We start from the raw sequence: 15227 nt of genomic DNA, 5'->3' as shown, positions 1-15227 counted from the left end.
TTGAGAGCTTCAAAAGTCTCGGAGTTTACCTTGGAGCTCGGGCCACATCCAATTACGTAAACATCATTTCTAGAATTGCCCCTATATATAGGTATTTTCTTAAACTTATCGCCATAAAGAGTACTATTTCCTCATTTATGGAAATATGCATGAAATAGCTATAAGCTACACCCCTTTTCTAAGTTTTCGTCGCTTCACCCTGAGACCTTTCAGCGACTTTACCATAATTGTCTTCCAATTGAAAATATTACCCCGCACTAGCTAATAAATGATCGAAATCTGAGCGATTGGCGAAGGGAATTAATTTCCTGGCGACATATTCTATTTTGCGCAATCGTTGTTAAGAATCGCGAAGATGGCACCACAAGAGTAAATCCGGAAGGTAGAGTCATACCCAGAGATCTAAGCAGCTTGGCAGTCTCTCGAAATGCACCAGACGCTTGATCACTCTGCATGATCTAGAGCATAAGGTTGATTTAGTGGTTAATGTTACTAACTACTAATTGTTGACCTTAGCTAACGATATCTCGTTATGATTCCATCGACAATTATTTACCTCCGATGTAACGGTACACGATGTTTAAATTTACGTGCGAATAGATATAAAAAGATGATACTACGCTCAGGTTATACTTACCAACCCTCCATGATGTTTATTGAGTTCAACCCTACTACGTACCAGGTATTGCTCTTGTCTTTGCAATGAAGTCCATTCGGTGGATTTCCGTACTAATTTCGCTCGCCACAAGCGTTGCCTCACTTCCTAAGGCCGACCAGGTAGGAGTTACAACTTATGATGGATATAAGGTATTCCGAATAAACACGCATGCGCGACCGTCTATCATACAAGAAAAGCTCTCGAATATCACCTATGAGCAATGGAATCACGATGTATACAAACACATTGATATTCTCGTTTCTCCTGACCAGATCACACGTTTCGAATCACTTGAACTTGACTACAAAGTCATGCATGAGAATCTAGCGGAATCAATTGCTGCAGAATCTGCTACCAAACCCATATATCAGCGACAAGCCGGGAATCTTTCATGGTATGATTCATATCATGGTTACGACGATCATGTTCAATATTTCAAGGACTTACAACAATCATTTTCAAACAACTCTGAGATCATATCGTCTGGCACTTCATATGAGGGAAGAGACCTCTATGGCCTTCACTTGTGGGGTGCGAGCGGGCCTGGTAAGCCAGCAGTACTTTATCATGGAAATGTACATGCTAGGGAATGGATCACATCGCCTGTAAGCAGTATCAGTGAAGTGTCCCCATGAAAACCAGCATGCTAAAAACTCTAGGTCGTCGAGTACATAACCCTTCAGCTTATCAATGGCTATAATAACAATGACAATTTCACTCGTTCACTAATCGATAGATACGACTTTTATATAATTCCATTTGTGAACCCGGACGGTAAGTTGTCTATACTTCTTCAACTAGTACCTCTCATGTCTTTCATCGATTGACTGTTTCAAGGATTCGTGTATTCTCAAACATCAGAGCGTCTGTGGCGGAAAAATCGGCAACCGCCACCTCCCGGAGACAACTTGTCTTGTATTGGTCGCGATGTTAACAGAAACTGGGAGTTCGCGTGGGATTCAAATTCTCGGGGGGCCTCGACCAACCCCTGCTCTCAGACCTATAGGGGTGAAGCACCCTCAGATACCCCAGAGGTTCAGGGTCTAGATAAACTAGTGCGAGAACTACGTGATAGATCCGGCATCAAACTTTTCATCGACTGGCACAGCTATGGGCAATACATTCTATCTCCGTTTGGGTATAAAGAGACACTGTACGCACCGGAGTTAGGTAAGTGGACCAAAGCGGCAAGCGTGGTGAGCGAAAGTATTAGGGATAGTTCGGATGCCCGCACAACGTTCACCTTTGGTCCTAGCGGTGCCGTGTTGTATGTTACGACCGGTGCAGCACCAGATCATGTATACAGCATCGGTGGTGCGGAGTTCTCATACACCATCGAACTTCGGGATACGGGAGATTATGGATTCGTGCTGCCTCCTGAGCAGATCAGGCCTGCTGCCGAGGAACAGTGGGCTGGTCAGAAAGCTTTACTGGGTCTACTAGACGAGGAATTCTTCGACGGAAGGGGGCCAGCATAGCCATTGTGATAGTAGGGTTCTATCTGAGAAGATCAACAAACGACCAAAATATACAATGCATACCAGGGGAGAGGACCTATCACTCACTGATCATAATAAATATGACAATCTCATCATAACGAGGAACAAAATCGTGATCCGTTTAGCACAAAGTATCTCCGCGTTATAATTCATACACGCGAATATCCATCTGTCCAACCTGCCCCGTCACCCGGACTACCTATGTACTATATCATCCAATGAAACTTACAAATATAACCTGTTACTACCTGTTACCTCCTATCTCCTTTTTTTACCCCGACGTCTCTGTTTGGTTGTCTGTGTCATCATCATTTTCGCATGAGGAAATCCTTATCTCCAGTCATTATTCCGCAGGCACATTAACTCCGCGAAGGAGTTGCGTAGATATACCTACCTACCCAGTACCTACCCTTGATCATGCCAGGTAAGCTTACCTAGTATTCTCTTATTTAATATTGTCTGCTTTCTACGAAGGTTCAGACTAAAACTTTTATTCATGCCTAGGCAGGCACACTACGGGTGCTGATGGCTTAAAGCTGTATAAATTAGAGTATCCTCTCACCGTGTGGCGTTTTTTTCTAGCGACTAAGTCCCTAAAACAAGCTTAAGTTGTAGCGACTATCCACTGGAATTTAGCGGACAGATCACTATCAGGTTTCAGCTTCAGCGCAAACCTAATACGGTATGAAGTAGCTGCTTTTCTAACCACGTACCTATTGTACAAGGGACGTTCTGATGAAGCGTTCAAGAGTCGACCTAGGATTCAAGCTTGTATCGCGACGTAGTAATTAGGTCTATACAGGGGTAACTGCGGCACAGTCTTTTCCACCCGACCGGTAAGCGACCGTCCATAGTCCAATTAGGAAATCTATCCGGTATTCGTCCGCGATGACAAATGACCGACCGGACGAGATGGAAACCCGTTCCCAACCCCTGACGAGAACCTCATTGAAGTCGCCGGGTTCCACCGACACCGATATATAAAAGGCAGTGTAGAGCCATTGAATATTTGTAAGTGCGTATAATCCGTATCTCAACAATTACAGATAATCAGTAACCACCAAAAATCACAAATCGCGTTGAACTTCCCATCCACACTTCACCATGTCTTCACCAAACTCCGCTCAGCTCCCAAGCACCTACAAAGCACTAGTCTTTGAATCAGCCTCTATCAACCCCAAAGTAACCTCCCTCCCGTCCCCAAGGCCAGGTCCTGGCACAGTCATCGTAAAGCCGCTCTACAGCTGGGTATTCAACTACGCAGCCGACATCTTCACCAACGGCAACCCACGCAACTACCCCATCTCCTTCCCCATCATCGGCGGCGGCAACGCCATCGGCCGTGTCGCCGCCACATCCGCGGATACCCGGAACCTCACGGTAGGCGACCTAGTCATAGTTGAACCCATCATTAAAGAGCGCGATGGCGCACACCTCCCCAACACACGGGGTCTCGGCCTCTCGGATAACGGGACGTGGGCGGAGCTCGTGCAGATCCCGCTCGAGAATGCGATGCGCGTGGATGAGGCCGCGCTCAAGCGGAACGGCATCGCAGTGAAAGATGTCGCGTTCTACGCGCAACTCGTAGTTCCCTACGGCGGGTTCCGCGACGTGGGTCTGACGGCGGGGGGAACGGTGCTGATCACGCCGGCGACAGGTAATTTCGGCGGCGCGGCGGTGCACGTCGCGCTTGCGATGGGGGCGCGCGTGATCGCCATGGGGCGCAACGAGAAGATCCTCGCGGAACTAAAGGCGCTGGCGCCGGGGCGGGTAGACACGGTTGTGTTCAGCGGGGACCTCGAGGCTGATGTGGCCAGCATCGCAAAGTACGGTCCCGTCGACGTGTTCCAGGACTTGACACCACCGATGGCGACGAATACCTCGCATATCCAGGCGGGGATCTTGTCTGTGCGGACAAACGGCCGCGTCAACCTGATGGGGAATGTGAAGGATTTGGAGATCCCGTATCGCGCGGTCGTGTACCGCGGGTTGAGGATACAGGGGACTTTGATGTACACGCGCGAACAGGCCTTGGATATGCTTAAGTTGATTGAGACGGGGACGCTGAAGCTAGGCCCTCAGGCGGGGTTGACGACGAAAAGGGTCTTTAAGCTGGAGGATGGGGTTGCTGCGCTTGAGTTTGCGGCGAAGGAGGCGGGCGCCGGGAGGGCGGTCTACTTTGCCCCGAACGAAGAATGAGTAATAGGCTGTAGCTATTATTCGATGACTGTGCGCAGAATAAATCAAACGGTTTACGAATTTTTCATGGGTTTGGTCGTAGTTGGGTTCTAATGACTTGGCTAACCAAAATGAAATCTTTTTGGATTGGGTGGGTACCAATTTTGTGAGGCTATTCGGGCCCATATATTTATACATACCCCATAAAACATGGTGGTTGGTGTCCACAATATGGTTGATCATCCAGATATCTGGGTGGCTTTTTGTACTGTGCTTAAAGTCTAGCTAGACCTAAATTCCCAATGTTAATACGGCAATAGCCGTTATGAAAACTCCGGATAATCGGCAGATTCAGGGGCGGGTTTTCAATCGAATACGACCAAGCCAACTGAAAAGATAGCTATGTGCTTAGGCGATTTTGTCAGCTTGCAGCATGATTGTATTATGGTTCATAAATGTAGATAGTCACTGTCGGTGGCTACTTCACCGCCGTAGTACACGTGTTAGTAGGTAGAAGAGGTGATCGACATGTACATAGACTTGTTCTTACACCAGATTACATTGAGTGTTCACTGTCGTCAATAACTCCCTAGACGCGTCGCATTTGTCCTAAAGGCTATTGAATTTACAGCTTCATGCTATAATCAAGCACATCAAGATTCGAGCAACCACAATGGCACCAATTCTCGAGTCCGTCATAGAGGATTATCGCTATACGGCCCTTCCGGAACAAGGACCTGGAGATCTTTATATCCGTCTCCTGGATATACTTCCAGGTGGCCCTAAAGATGAAGCGCTCAGACTTGGCCTACGAACAACTCGCCTGGAAGAAAGCCCGACGTATGAATGTCTCTCATATGCCTGGGGTACGTCAGATGGAGACCGTGAAGAAAAGGAGGTCTTTGTCGTAGGACCTAACGCCGAATCGTTCAAATTGAGAATCCGCAAGAACCTTAATGACGCCCTCCGAGCCTTGCGCCACTCGTCACGATCGCGCACTATTTGGGCAGATGCAATTTGTATTAATCAGGAGGACCACGAAGAACGCAGTAGCCAAGTCATACTCATGGGTCTCATATACTGGTCCGCCTCCAGGGTCAATATCTGGCTCGGCCCAGATAGACGTGGGGTTGCAAAGATGGCATTCGAAGCCGTGAAACCAATATCAGCTGCGCATTGGGAGACAGATGCAAGGTTATCGAGTTTTAGCAAAGAACAAGCTGCCGAACTGGACCCAGTTCCTTGGGAAGGAGTCGCGGAGCTTTATCGAAATTCCTGGTTCGAACGCGCCTGGGTGCAACAAGAGTTAGGCCTTTCAAAAGAAGCCTATTTTTACTGGGGAGATAGCCCTCCGATCGACGTGAGGGATCTCTTTAGCTTCGATCTCTGGATGGAGAGCGTTGGCGATTCCGTTAGGGCTCGATTCATCGGCGACGCATCTGGAGTACGAGGAACACGGAACTTATGGTTACAGTATAGTCGTGTAACACGCAGCGACTGGCCTGGAGATCCTGATCAATTTATGGCCGAGAACCCTTTCCTTCAGGTTCTAGTAGATGGCTCTAACTGCAAAGCCACCGACCCGCGAGATCATGTATACGCCTTCCTAGGTCATCCCGCTGCGCGAAGACGAAATGCGTATGAAAACGATCAGAGTATGAACTACGCGGAGATATTTATTGATGTAAATCATACCTTTATAACACCCGACTATAGAAGAACTGTCGACGAGGTGTTCCTGGACGTTGCCAAGAAATTGCTGGTGCAGCATAACGACTTGCGAATACTTGGCGCAGTCTCCCATTCTACTGGAACAATTGCATCTGATTATCCAAGCTGGGTGCCACGGTGGAATGCCAATCAACATCGCAAAACGATTGGCATATCAGTGTCTATATGGCCGACCAAGATAGATGTCCCTGGACTTCCCACAACGCGCATCGAGGTTAACGCACTTCATGTCCAAGGCCTGGTTATCTCAACCGTTTCTAGTCTTCTAAAGTGGACTAAGGAGTGTATACAGGTTGCCACGGTGGATGTGTTTGCGCGAAAGAACACCATAGAGATGTTATATGGGAGGCGGCTATTTCAAACGAAAGATGGACGGAAGGGTATGGTACAGGATATCGTACAAGCTGGTGATGTCGTGGCTCTCTTAGTAGGCGCATGCTCTCCTTGCGTCCTGAGACATGTAGAAGGTGGAAAGTTCAAGCTTGTAGGAACTTGCTTGATGCTCGGTTTGGCGGACGATGATTTAAATGATATGATTAATAATAGGAGAGGACAAATACAAGAAATGATAATAGTGTAGGTAGAAATGGTTGACGAAAACACTGGGCAATTAATTAGCAGCAATCTCTAGTAGACTGCTAACGTGTTTAGTTGCCTAGGTGATTTTTTAGCAGTCATTGATGGGAGCCTGGGGACTAAGAATTAGCGGTAATCCGTGGTCTTTTATAAGCCCTGGAGGTTTCCAGGTGCAAGCTCTATAGCACCAGTGCTAGCCCGGGAAGATTACAGCAGTTCCACGCTAGTGGTAGGTACCTAGCACCTATAAATATCCAACTAATGCTAATATTGAACGAAATACAGGTCGATCTAGGGGCGAGGAGTTGAACTTTATAGAACCCCCACCCTTCGTTTCCAAATTCGAACCCGATCCAGGCTATTAACCTGTGGCATTCTTCGGTGCAACATTTGGATACTCCACACCTCCAGCCCAAACCCGAGCAATATCTCTGGTGTTCGTGATATTTTCCAATGGATTACTATTCAACAGAATCAAATCGGCGCGTAGCCCAGATTTAATCGCACCCCTGTCCTTCAACCTATGCACTGTAGCAGGCACAATCGTCGCGGCACGCAAAGCCTCGAGCGGCGTCATGCCAAAATCTACAAAGTTGGCCATCTCCTGATGCAGCGACACACCAAATGGGAAGTAAACGATAGGTACCAGGCTACCGACCGAATCAGTACCGGTGAGCATAGTTATCCCGGCGGCGTGCAGCTGCTTCACGTTGGTAACTACATGCGCATACGAATCGTTGGCAGATAAATTCCCTCGAAGAAATTGGCCGATCTCTGGTTGTATCGTGTACCCACGCCGAAAAATCTCCACAGTTGGGGTGGCGGCTAGATCGTGGTCTTTGATCGACTGGAATATATTGGGTGGCAGTAAACCGTCATCGGGGATGTGTTGCAAGACGTCTGTTCGAGCTGACACAGCGCGCGTGTACGTAGCCACGCTCGGCGCATGCTGGACAACGAAATGGCCGAGGGAGTGCGTATACTCGACTATCGTATTCTGTTGATCTTGAGTTGGGCCGTCAGCTGCTCCCACGATCTTAAAATAGTCAGAGCCATTGCCGAAGGAATAATCAACGAGGAACTTCGGGTCCTCTCCAGGGGAAAGACGCAGCGAGGCCGGCACCGGATTCAGCTTCGCATTTCCCCCAGACGGGGCGAGGGCTGGTAGCATGGAAGCGAATAAGGTAGCCAGGCCAGGGTTTGATTTAAGTGTATCGCAAAGTTCGTAAGTAGGGCATGCCATGTTAAAGATAGTCGTGACGCCGTATGAAGTCATATTTTCTAGTCCTTCGACTGACTGCACATGGGCGTGTGCGTCGATCAAGCCGGGGATTAGGATACGATTGCCGGCGTCAATGGTTTTTGCGATGTTATCGTCCGAGTCAGTGATGTACTCGCCATCGATTATGACTGTCTGGGGATTCCCTATATTATAGCCATCAAATACTCGCACATTCTGAATGGCTGTTTTAACAGAAGCTGGTACATCACGCTTGCGGAGAGCCTCCTGCACATCTCGTAACCGAGGCGCAGGAATATGGTCGTGGAGGCAAGCTTCCGACCTCTCGAAGATGAGAAGCGAGACTGGGATAAGCTGTTTAAATTGCATCTTGATGGAAGTTAATGGAATATGATATGGATATAGAATGTCGAGATCGGTATTGAGTCGAACTCGCTGCCCGTTGTGGCATATTATATACTTGCGAAATAGCTCATCGTATGACCTAGGTGCACCTGGAAATAGGGAAGATAGTCGATGGCATACGAAGCTTGATTTGCACTTTTCATCCAAATCATCTTCTGTTTCTCAACTCACAAGTGATTCGTGATACAAGCGAGTCTCAATTCCTCGTACACTAAACCTGAATAGTTCGAAGAGAATATAAGAACAGAGCCCAGCTCATTCGGAGGGCCCGGTCGAGTAGTCCTGTCATCCATGTCATCTTAACATTCGGATTACTTGGGAAGTAAACATTTTTACAGTATCATTGTATGTTAGGATGCGGCACTCAATAAGCGCCGCTACCGCTCATCATGGGATGATGGGATGAGAGAAGGAAAAAAGATGGTTAAAGATCTCGACCAAGATCTCAGGATTGATAAAACCAGGGGGGTTTCAGGGATACTCGTACACTAGACCTATAACAGGATAGTGTAATCGGTAGTGTAGCGTCAGACGCGTTGATGACGCTGCGGAGTATGGAGTGGAGTGGGTAGGGTTTAACCTTGAAACGTTCAGCTGAAGACCATTACCGGGGTGCCATTAGGCGCGGAAGTACAGCACCCAGGTAGCCCAGCCAGGTTGCCCTAGGTAGTCCGGGTGCTTTCAATGTTTTTCAATGCTCCAAACTTCAATCTTCATCAAAATGCATCTTACATCTATTTTCATCAATGTGCAATTACAATTGCGCATTCAATTCCCTTGTGTCTTAGCGGCACAAATTCTAGATTGTTCCGACCCCGAAACTTATCGGTCTTCAATCTGTTGTAAAAGCCCGAACACCAAACCTTGAAGATGTTTGAACGAAATCGTCCTGTTCGCTTGGTTTCTCATCCAGACCCTTCCTAGTCCACCACACATGGGGCTAGCGATGCATCTGAATTAGGTGCTCTGAGCCGTTGCTTTGACTTTTATTTACATGGCGACCATTCAGAATAAGGAGCGCAGAAGCGTCTCCCGCCAGTTTCATAGGAAATCTCGCAATAGTTGTCTACCATGCCGCAAGCGACGCGTTAGAGTAAGCTCTTAATAGTCTATAGAGTATTTCTCTTAGATGTTCGCATACATGCTGACTCTGACTAGTGCGATCTGCAGCCGCCTACTTGCTCTAACTGCCAAAGGCGTAATGAGCTTTGCTCTTACAAACAGCAACAAAACCAAGCCTTGGACCTAGCTCTGATTTCAAGCCTCAGTTATACAACGGAAACCTGGCATCGTAATGGCGACAACTTTTTCGATGGCTATGTTCCATTGGAATATGCAACCTCTCATATGGCTCCCAATGTTCTCCGTCATGTAGACAGCCCACAATGGATACGGCAAGTCACAGGTGTCAATACAGGTTCTGTAAATAAGGTCATGGAGGAGACTTTTTTCCTCTCTTGGCTGTCGAATCTCGAAGGAGCAACGCTTGCTCAAGAATTTGACCGCCAAGCAAATTCTTTCAAATATGTGCACCGCATAATCACCGCACTTTACGCGCTTCATGAATCCAGTCAAAAGACGTCGCACTCAAATCTCCACTCCACCGCATATCGTTATCAGATCGAAGCTTCCATATTGTTCAGAAACTCGCAAGTCGAAGTGAATGAGGCGAATTGGTTGGCCATCCTGATGTTCGGAATAGGAGTTATTGTCTTTCAATTTGCTTCGGCCCTGGAAGCATCCGACGAAGATAGCTATATGGAGCTCCTTTACATTTTGCGTAACTCTTTTGGCCTAGCTGCACAATTAGGGCCTTATCTACATGCGAGCCCGCTCATGCAGTTTACTAAACTTCATCTCGGTCGACTTCAGCTACACTTAGATGACTTCACGTGGGCTGCTATATGCTGCCTGGACTCGCTTAAGTATCCAGTGGATACTACTGATGAAGAAAGACGTGCGTGTCTACACTCTATCGCGGCACTAAAGGGATGGGTTATCGAGATCGATGGATATCCAAGAAATTGGCTTCATTATATCAGCTGGCCCGCTGCGCTCTCCGATCATTATCTTACATTGCTTTCTCAGAAACATCCCGTAGCTCTCGTTGTTTTCATCTACTGGTGCTGTATAATGCATCGCTGTCCAAAGCGTTGGTACATGGTCGGCTGGCCTAACCGTGCTGCGGACTTCGCTATGAAGTATCTTGGAGAACAGTGGGATTATATACTTGAATTTCCCAGAAAAATACTAGCGAACGAATTCAAGAGTAGCAGGTCCCATAGCTTAGCTCTCATATAAGTATACTACCGGATAATACTTGAGTCTTGAGAACCTGGCCGCCGGGAATAACGATCTAGCATGCACCTGCATGCCACACCACCACACGATTATCAATTCATTCAACATATCAATTACTTCCTGTCTATCTCCTATGAAGTCACTCAAAAGCAAGCTTCGCGGAATATGACTTGACGTCGAATAGTGTATCCAGTAGCGTACGTTCGCGTCCTACCCCATCTGTGGAAGGACTTTTAGAGGTCAGCAGAGTGTCATCGTTTGTCACAATTTACGTCCATCTATAAGAGCACCAATGAAATACTATCCAAGTTAGAGGTACGTTCAACCTTTGGCAGGGTTTCTCACATAGGAAGGTGACTTGACTGAGACATTGAGCATTAGTATTACCTAACTACCTAGTAGGCACTGTACTGCTTTCTTATTAGGTTTTATTCTGTGAGATAATTCCTCAACCTTCGCATTATGACCTCGACTACCGTTTAGATCACAAAGAAGACAAAATTTCTACATCGCCGTACCTAATTTGACGCTCTATGAATTAGGTCGATTCGTAAACGCGAGTTTTTATATTCAAAGTGTTAAGCTACGACATTAGGTATGAGGGAATCCCTACTTTTTGTCCTTGTCGGACTCGTTCCTTCGTGTGCGGGGCACAGTGAGGAGATATGGAGCTCGCTCAATACTAGCACCAATGGACGTCTTCACACAGACCAACCCTTTGCATTACCATGTTATTCGATGTATAATGGAAACCCAGTCAAAGCTAATAAAGAGCAATGCTCTACTGTTCGAGATAATTATACCACCAATTCGATCCATGCAGCAACCCCCGGCGGATATCTGAATCTTCAGGGGGAGTTATGTCTAGCGAACCCCTTAGACGAGTGTACTCTCAACAATACAGTGATTCCAGCCCCAGAACCTGCTTCCGGAGTCTCGTGCAATCAAGGGAGTGTTCCTTCATATTATATCGAGGTTGAAGAAATTTCAGACATCAGCGCAGCTTTAAGATTCACTCGTGAATACGGGGTGCCCTTAGTAATCAAGAACAGTGGTCATGATTACATGACTAGGAATAGTCAAAAAGGAGCTCTTGCTCTCTGGGTGCATAAACTGCAAGGTCTTACATTCCATGAGGACTACGTGCCAGAGGGATGCGCCGAAAACCTAAGCGTTGGTCGTACTGTCACTACAGGAACTGGGGCTAGCGCGGGCGATATTCAGAATTTTGCGCATGAACACGGAAGTACGTTTATCAGTGGCTACTCTCCGACAATTGCGAGTTCTGGGGGGTGGGTTCTTGGCGGTGGGCATAGCGTGTTGTCGCCTGTGTATGGTCTTGGAGCCGACCGTGTGGTCGAATTCAAGATCATTACCCCCGACGGAGTCATCCGGGTTGCCAATCAATGCCAACATGAGGATCTTTTCTGGGCTCTACGCGGAGGGGGTGGTGGCACGTTTGGAGTTGTGTTAGAAGCTTCACACCGCGTTGAACCCTTAATGTCCGTCGCGGTTGCTAATATCATTCTTCCCGAAAATGGAACAGCGGATACATCGTTGCAGTGGATCGAATTGATGGCACGACAGTCCTTAACTTGGGGTAAGCAGGGCTGGGGAGGCCATGCGGCAGGGCTGTACCTAACCTATATGAATCCAATGCCGGCCATCGCTAACTTGACGGATGGATCTTCTGCTGCTAGGGACTCGATGAGAGTTGCCACAGAATTTGCACTTGCTGCTGGAGGGACTAGCACCATAGAAGTTCTCCCAAGCTTTCTTGATGTGTGGAATAAGTATGTTCTGCCGGGAGCCTTGGCAACGGCGGGAGTAACTCGCATATTGGCAACAAGAATTATTCCCCGAAAGTTATTTGAAGACGAAGCCGGAATAGCCAAATTGATGAATTTCATGGAAGCTGCACAGGAACTAGGCTTTGATCCGCGTGGTTTCTACTGTCCAGTGGGTACTCCTTTTGTTGTTGGCGGCCCGATGAACCTTAACGCTGCGAACGGGACGAAGCCTGCAACTTCTGTTCATCCAGCATGGTATGATTCTCTTTGGGATATTTCAACATCCTTGACAATACCCTGGGGTGCATCATATGAGCAGCGGTTGCAAAATATGACAGCAATCACAAAGGCGACCCTCCTTGCGGAAGAACTAACTGGCACCGAAGGAGGGACATACACGAATGAAGCGAATCCTTTCACGCCCAACTGGCGTGAATCGTGGTGGGGTGATAATTATGAGAGGTTACTTGAAATTAAGAAGAGGTATGATCCTGAAGGTGTTTTCAAATGTTGGAAATGTATTGGCTTTGAAGACGAAGAAATATCTACCGAAAGATTTCATTGTCAGGGAAAACTACAACTTGACGTTGATCGCAACTTGGCAAATGCCATATGACCATAGTAATTCGGATCAAACTTACGAGTAGCAATTCACATTCGATATTTCCACGATCTAGGACGTTAAAAAGAGTAATATAGTCAGGATCAATGTTAGTTGGATTCTAGATAGGTCCTACCTAGGTACCTATTGAGCCCGGCCAGTTTCAACTCCCGATGCTTACCCCTAGGAAAAGTAAGATACTCCAACTTTACACTAATAGGCTAATACATAGACCAGTAATTCCTGTTGAATAGCCCCTCGAATATGATGGCGTATGCTGTGAAAGCTTGGTATTATGTAAGACGTGCGATTCTCATAGTTCAATTCACTACTAGGACTACTATGGAATAATGTTTCAAGACAAAGAATCGAACAATGTTGTCATCCTGTGGCTAGTAACCGGGCTATAACACCGGAATGATCGGCTATTTACCTACCTAACCATTCCATGACAACCGATATTGGTCAAATTATGAAAAACATTTACCTCCAATTGGAGAGAGCCCGCGAAGTTGCCCATTATCTCAGCTCTTTATAACCGCTAAGCCTCACGGTGCTGACAGGCTGATTTCTCAACATATAACTCAATTAAGTTAATTCCTAAAATCATCAGGTAGGTAGTTACCTAGATACCTACCTAGGCATTAAGGTATATTCAAGAATCGTGATATAGCCTGGCAGTTAATATGGTATTATAAAATTAGTACCTACGCAATAAATAAGTAGGTAAGCACATATGCAGACTAATGCAGAAAAACGTGTCCGTCCTCGTGAAGAAGTTTTGTAAAGATAATTGGATGACTTAACCGTATGGCTTGTATTTGATCATGATGTTTTAGCTAGGTATGGTCAGCTCAGCTGTTAGGGCTGAAATGGACTAGGTAGGTAGGTCATAGGCCAAGAAAGAGGAACAAAGATTAAGTTCGTATTTCACAAGGTATTAGTAGAAAAGTACCTACCTAGGCAGTAGGCAGATTCTAAGTAGTCATTGACGACCTCACTCGGGACTTTTGACATCTCGTATTTGAGTAAGATCGATGCAATCGTGGGCGAATTGGAAGGTGCAGTCCTTGGGGGATTACTTCGTAACGGAATTTCCTCGAAATATATAAAGATGCAGTTCCCTACCTACCTACCTAGGTAGATATATTATCAGAAAGTATATTCACAACTAAACACTAGACATCCACACCGCTGAGACACTCAATCAACAATTGACTCATAGGAACATCTACAACTGATACCAAACCATGAAGTTCTCAAGCGCAATTCTCTTTGGCATGGGGCTTGCCGCCAGCTCTTCAGCTCACCCCCTCGAAGAACGCGATGTTCAGGTCGCGCATCTCACTTTTCATGGAGGCCCGGCCTCATATGATCTCGCTGTACCAGCTGATGGCTCGGTAGTTAAAACAAGTATGTTATAAAGACATACGACCATAATAATAGAAAAGGTCTCGGCTAACTCGACATAGACAACGATATCTCGGTCAGCATCATTGATGCTCCGGATTATAACGCCATAAGCCAGTGTACTTTCAACACCGCGAGCGACAAGGCACTTGTTAGCAGCATCAACACCCAGACTGGTCTCCAGTCGATTATTGTTGGGCCTCCCCAGCCTATAATCAGCGTTAGCTGCAGTGGTGTCTGCACTCCAACGTACGGGGTTTGCTTTAGCAATGGCCAATACACCGCGCCTTGCTGCAACGGTTTCTGCGCTGCTACCAGGTGCCGCCCCTGGAACATCACTAACACCGGATCATAGACATGATGCTTCAGATTGGAGTAGGGCACAAGATAAATTTATGAATGGGTTGAAATTGTGTTAGTTATGGACGATAGGATGATATTAGGTAGTCTTTGATAACCATAGCATCGTAGTAACGAATTTACTCTCTTTACCTATATACAACACTTTATATGAGATGGTCTGATGCAAATAAATAGGTAGGTAGGTATTCAACGTTATAGTGTAGGTAATCTTTAGGAGGATGTGGCAAATTGCTACGGTAATTATTATCAACATGTAGGTACCTACCTACGTTATCACGATCAATTATCGTGAACTTCCCCGTTGGAAGATCCCCCTAACGCTTGACAGATAGCTATATCTCCTCACTGTCTGTTTAACAAGTTGTTTAATCACTAATCTACTATGAACATAACACCTAGGTACCCAGGTTCCCATTTCAATGAAGGAAGACCAGAGTAGAACAAGTGTGGTGAAAGTCACATATGTATTAACTTT

At 46.5% G+C, this 15227-nt stretch overlaps 7 protein-coding genes across 7 annotated transcripts; 6 read left to right on the top strand and 1 right to left on the bottom strand.

The window, feature by feature from the left end:
* Window positions 1-240: 240 nt before the first annotated feature.
* On the top strand, window positions 241-2267 carry GGS22DRAFT_154152 (uncharacterized protein). The gene is made up of 4 exons (XM_047959991.1): window positions 241-382; window positions 517-1263; window positions 1318-1432; window positions 1496-2267. The coding sequence occupies exons 2-4, from the start codon at window positions 703-705 to the stop codon at window positions 2134-2136; spliced, it is 1317 nt and encodes a 438-aa protein (XP_047821579.1). The 5' UTR covers window positions 241-382; window positions 517-702; the 3' UTR covers window positions 2137-2267.
* Window positions 2268-3100: 833 nt separating this feature from the next.
* Window positions 3101-4629, top strand: GGS22DRAFT_154151 (alcohol dehydrogenase GroES domain-containing protein). Its single transcript, XM_047959990.1, has one exon. It carries the CDS (start codon window positions 3262-3264, stop codon window positions 4354-4356), a length of 1095 nt encoding a protein of 364 aa, XP_047821578.1. The 5' UTR covers window positions 3101-3261; the 3' UTR covers window positions 4357-4629.
* Window positions 4630-5008: 379 nt separating this feature from the next.
* Window positions 5009-6662, top strand: GGS22DRAFT_197712 (uncharacterized protein; the record flags this gene model as incomplete). Its single annotated transcript, XM_047966023.1, has 1 exon — window positions 5009-6662. The coding sequence occupies one exon, from the start codon at window positions 5009-5011 to the stop codon at window positions 6644-6646; it is 1638 nt and encodes a 545-aa protein (XP_047821577.1). The 3' UTR covers window positions 6647-6662.
* Window positions 6663-6778: 116 nt separating this feature from the next.
* Window positions 6779-8681, bottom strand: GGS22DRAFT_154147 (uncharacterized protein). Its single transcript, XM_047959989.1, has 2 exons — window positions 8624-8681; window positions 6779-8569 (listed from the first exon to the last, which is right to left on the bottom strand). The coding sequence occupies exon 2, from the start codon at window positions 8249-8251 to the stop codon at window positions 7004-7006; it is 1248 nt and encodes a 415-aa protein (XP_047821576.1). The 5' UTR covers window positions 8252-8569; window positions 8624-8681; the 3' UTR covers window positions 6779-7003.
* A 333-nt stretch (window positions 8682-9014) lies between these two features.
* On the top strand, window positions 9015-10601 carry GGS22DRAFT_154146 (uncharacterized protein). Its single transcript, XM_047959988.1, has 2 exons — window positions 9015-9380; window positions 9446-10601. Exons 1-2 carry the CDS (start codon window positions 9282-9284, stop codon window positions 10586-10588), a joined length of 1242 nt encoding a protein of 413 aa, XP_047821575.1. The 5' UTR covers window positions 9015-9281; the 3' UTR covers window positions 10589-10601.
* Window positions 10602-10990: 389 nt separating this feature from the next.
* Window positions 10991-13167, top strand: GGS22DRAFT_154144 (FAD-binding domain-containing protein). Its single transcript, XM_047959987.1, has one exon. The coding sequence runs from the start codon at window positions 11186-11188 to the stop codon at window positions 12992-12994; it is 1809 nt and encodes a 602-aa protein (XP_047821574.1). The 5' UTR covers window positions 10991-11185; the 3' UTR covers window positions 12995-13167.
* Window positions 13168-14011: 844 nt separating this feature from the next.
* Window positions 14012-14860, top strand: GGS22DRAFT_88563 (uncharacterized protein). Its single transcript, XM_047968339.1, has 2 exons — window positions 14012-14392; window positions 14452-14860. The coding sequence occupies exons 1-2, from the start codon at window positions 14230-14232 to the stop codon at window positions 14742-14744; spliced, it is 456 nt and encodes a 151-aa protein (XP_047821573.1). The 5' UTR covers window positions 14012-14229; the 3' UTR covers window positions 14745-14860.
* Window positions 14861-15227: the final 367 nt, after the last annotated feature.

Source organism: Annulohypoxylon maeteangense, assembly GCF_022496945.1.
Source record: "Annulohypoxylon maeteangense strain CBS 123835 unplaced genomic scaffold GGS22scaffold_3, whole genome shotgun sequence".
NCBI classification, from domain to species: domain Eukaryota; kingdom Fungi; phylum Ascomycota; class Sordariomycetes; order Xylariales; family Hypoxylaceae; genus Annulohypoxylon; species Annulohypoxylon maeteangense.
Note: the sequence above shows the minus strand (reverse complement) of the source record. Positions and strands in the feature narration are given on the sequence as shown.

What these genes read in the sequence shown, in the direction of transcription:
- GGS22DRAFT_154152 (XM_047959991.1), top strand. Translation starts at nt 703, where the DNA reads ATGAAGTCCATTCGGTGGATTTCCGTACTAATTTCGCTCGCCACAAGC. An exon ending in GGGAATGGATCACATCGCCT is followed by an intron (nt 1,264 to 1,317) that starts GTAAGCAGTATC and finishes TAAAAACTCTAG; the next exon opens with GTCGTCGAGTACATAACCCT. An exon ending in TCCATTTGTGAACCCGGACG is followed by an intron (nt 1,433 to 1,495) that starts GTAAGTTGTCTA and finishes GACTGTTTCAAG; the next exon opens with GATTCGTGTATTCTCAAACA.
- GGS22DRAFT_154151 (XM_047959990.1), top strand. Translation starts at nt 3,262, where the DNA reads ATGTCTTCACCAAACTCCGCTCAGCTCCCAAGCACCTACAAAGCACTA.
- GGS22DRAFT_154147 (XM_047959989.1), bottom strand. Translation starts at nt 8,251, where the DNA reads ATGCAATTTAAACAGCTTATCCCAGTCTCGCTTCTCATCTTCGAGAGG.
- GGS22DRAFT_154146 (XM_047959988.1), top strand. Translation starts at nt 9,282, where the DNA reads ATGGCGACCATTCAGAATAAGGAGCGCAGAAGCGTCTCCCGCCAGTTT. An exon ending in GCCGCAAGCGACGCGTTAGA is followed by an intron (nt 9,381 to 9,445) that starts GTAAGCTCTTAA and finishes GACTCTGACTAG; the next exon opens with TGCGATCTGCAGCCGCCTAC.
- GGS22DRAFT_154144 (XM_047959987.1), top strand. Translation starts at nt 11,186, where the DNA reads ATGAGGGAATCCCTACTTTTTGTCCTTGTCGGACTCGTTCCTTCGTGT.
- GGS22DRAFT_88563 (XM_047968339.1), top strand. Translation starts at nt 14,230, where the DNA reads ATGAAGTTCTCAAGCGCAATTCTCTTTGGCATGGGGCTTGCCGCCAGC. An exon ending in TGGCTCGGTAGTTAAAACAA is followed by an intron (nt 14,393 to 14,451) that starts GTATGTTATAAA and finishes AACTCGACATAG; the next exon opens with ACAACGATATCTCGGTCAGC.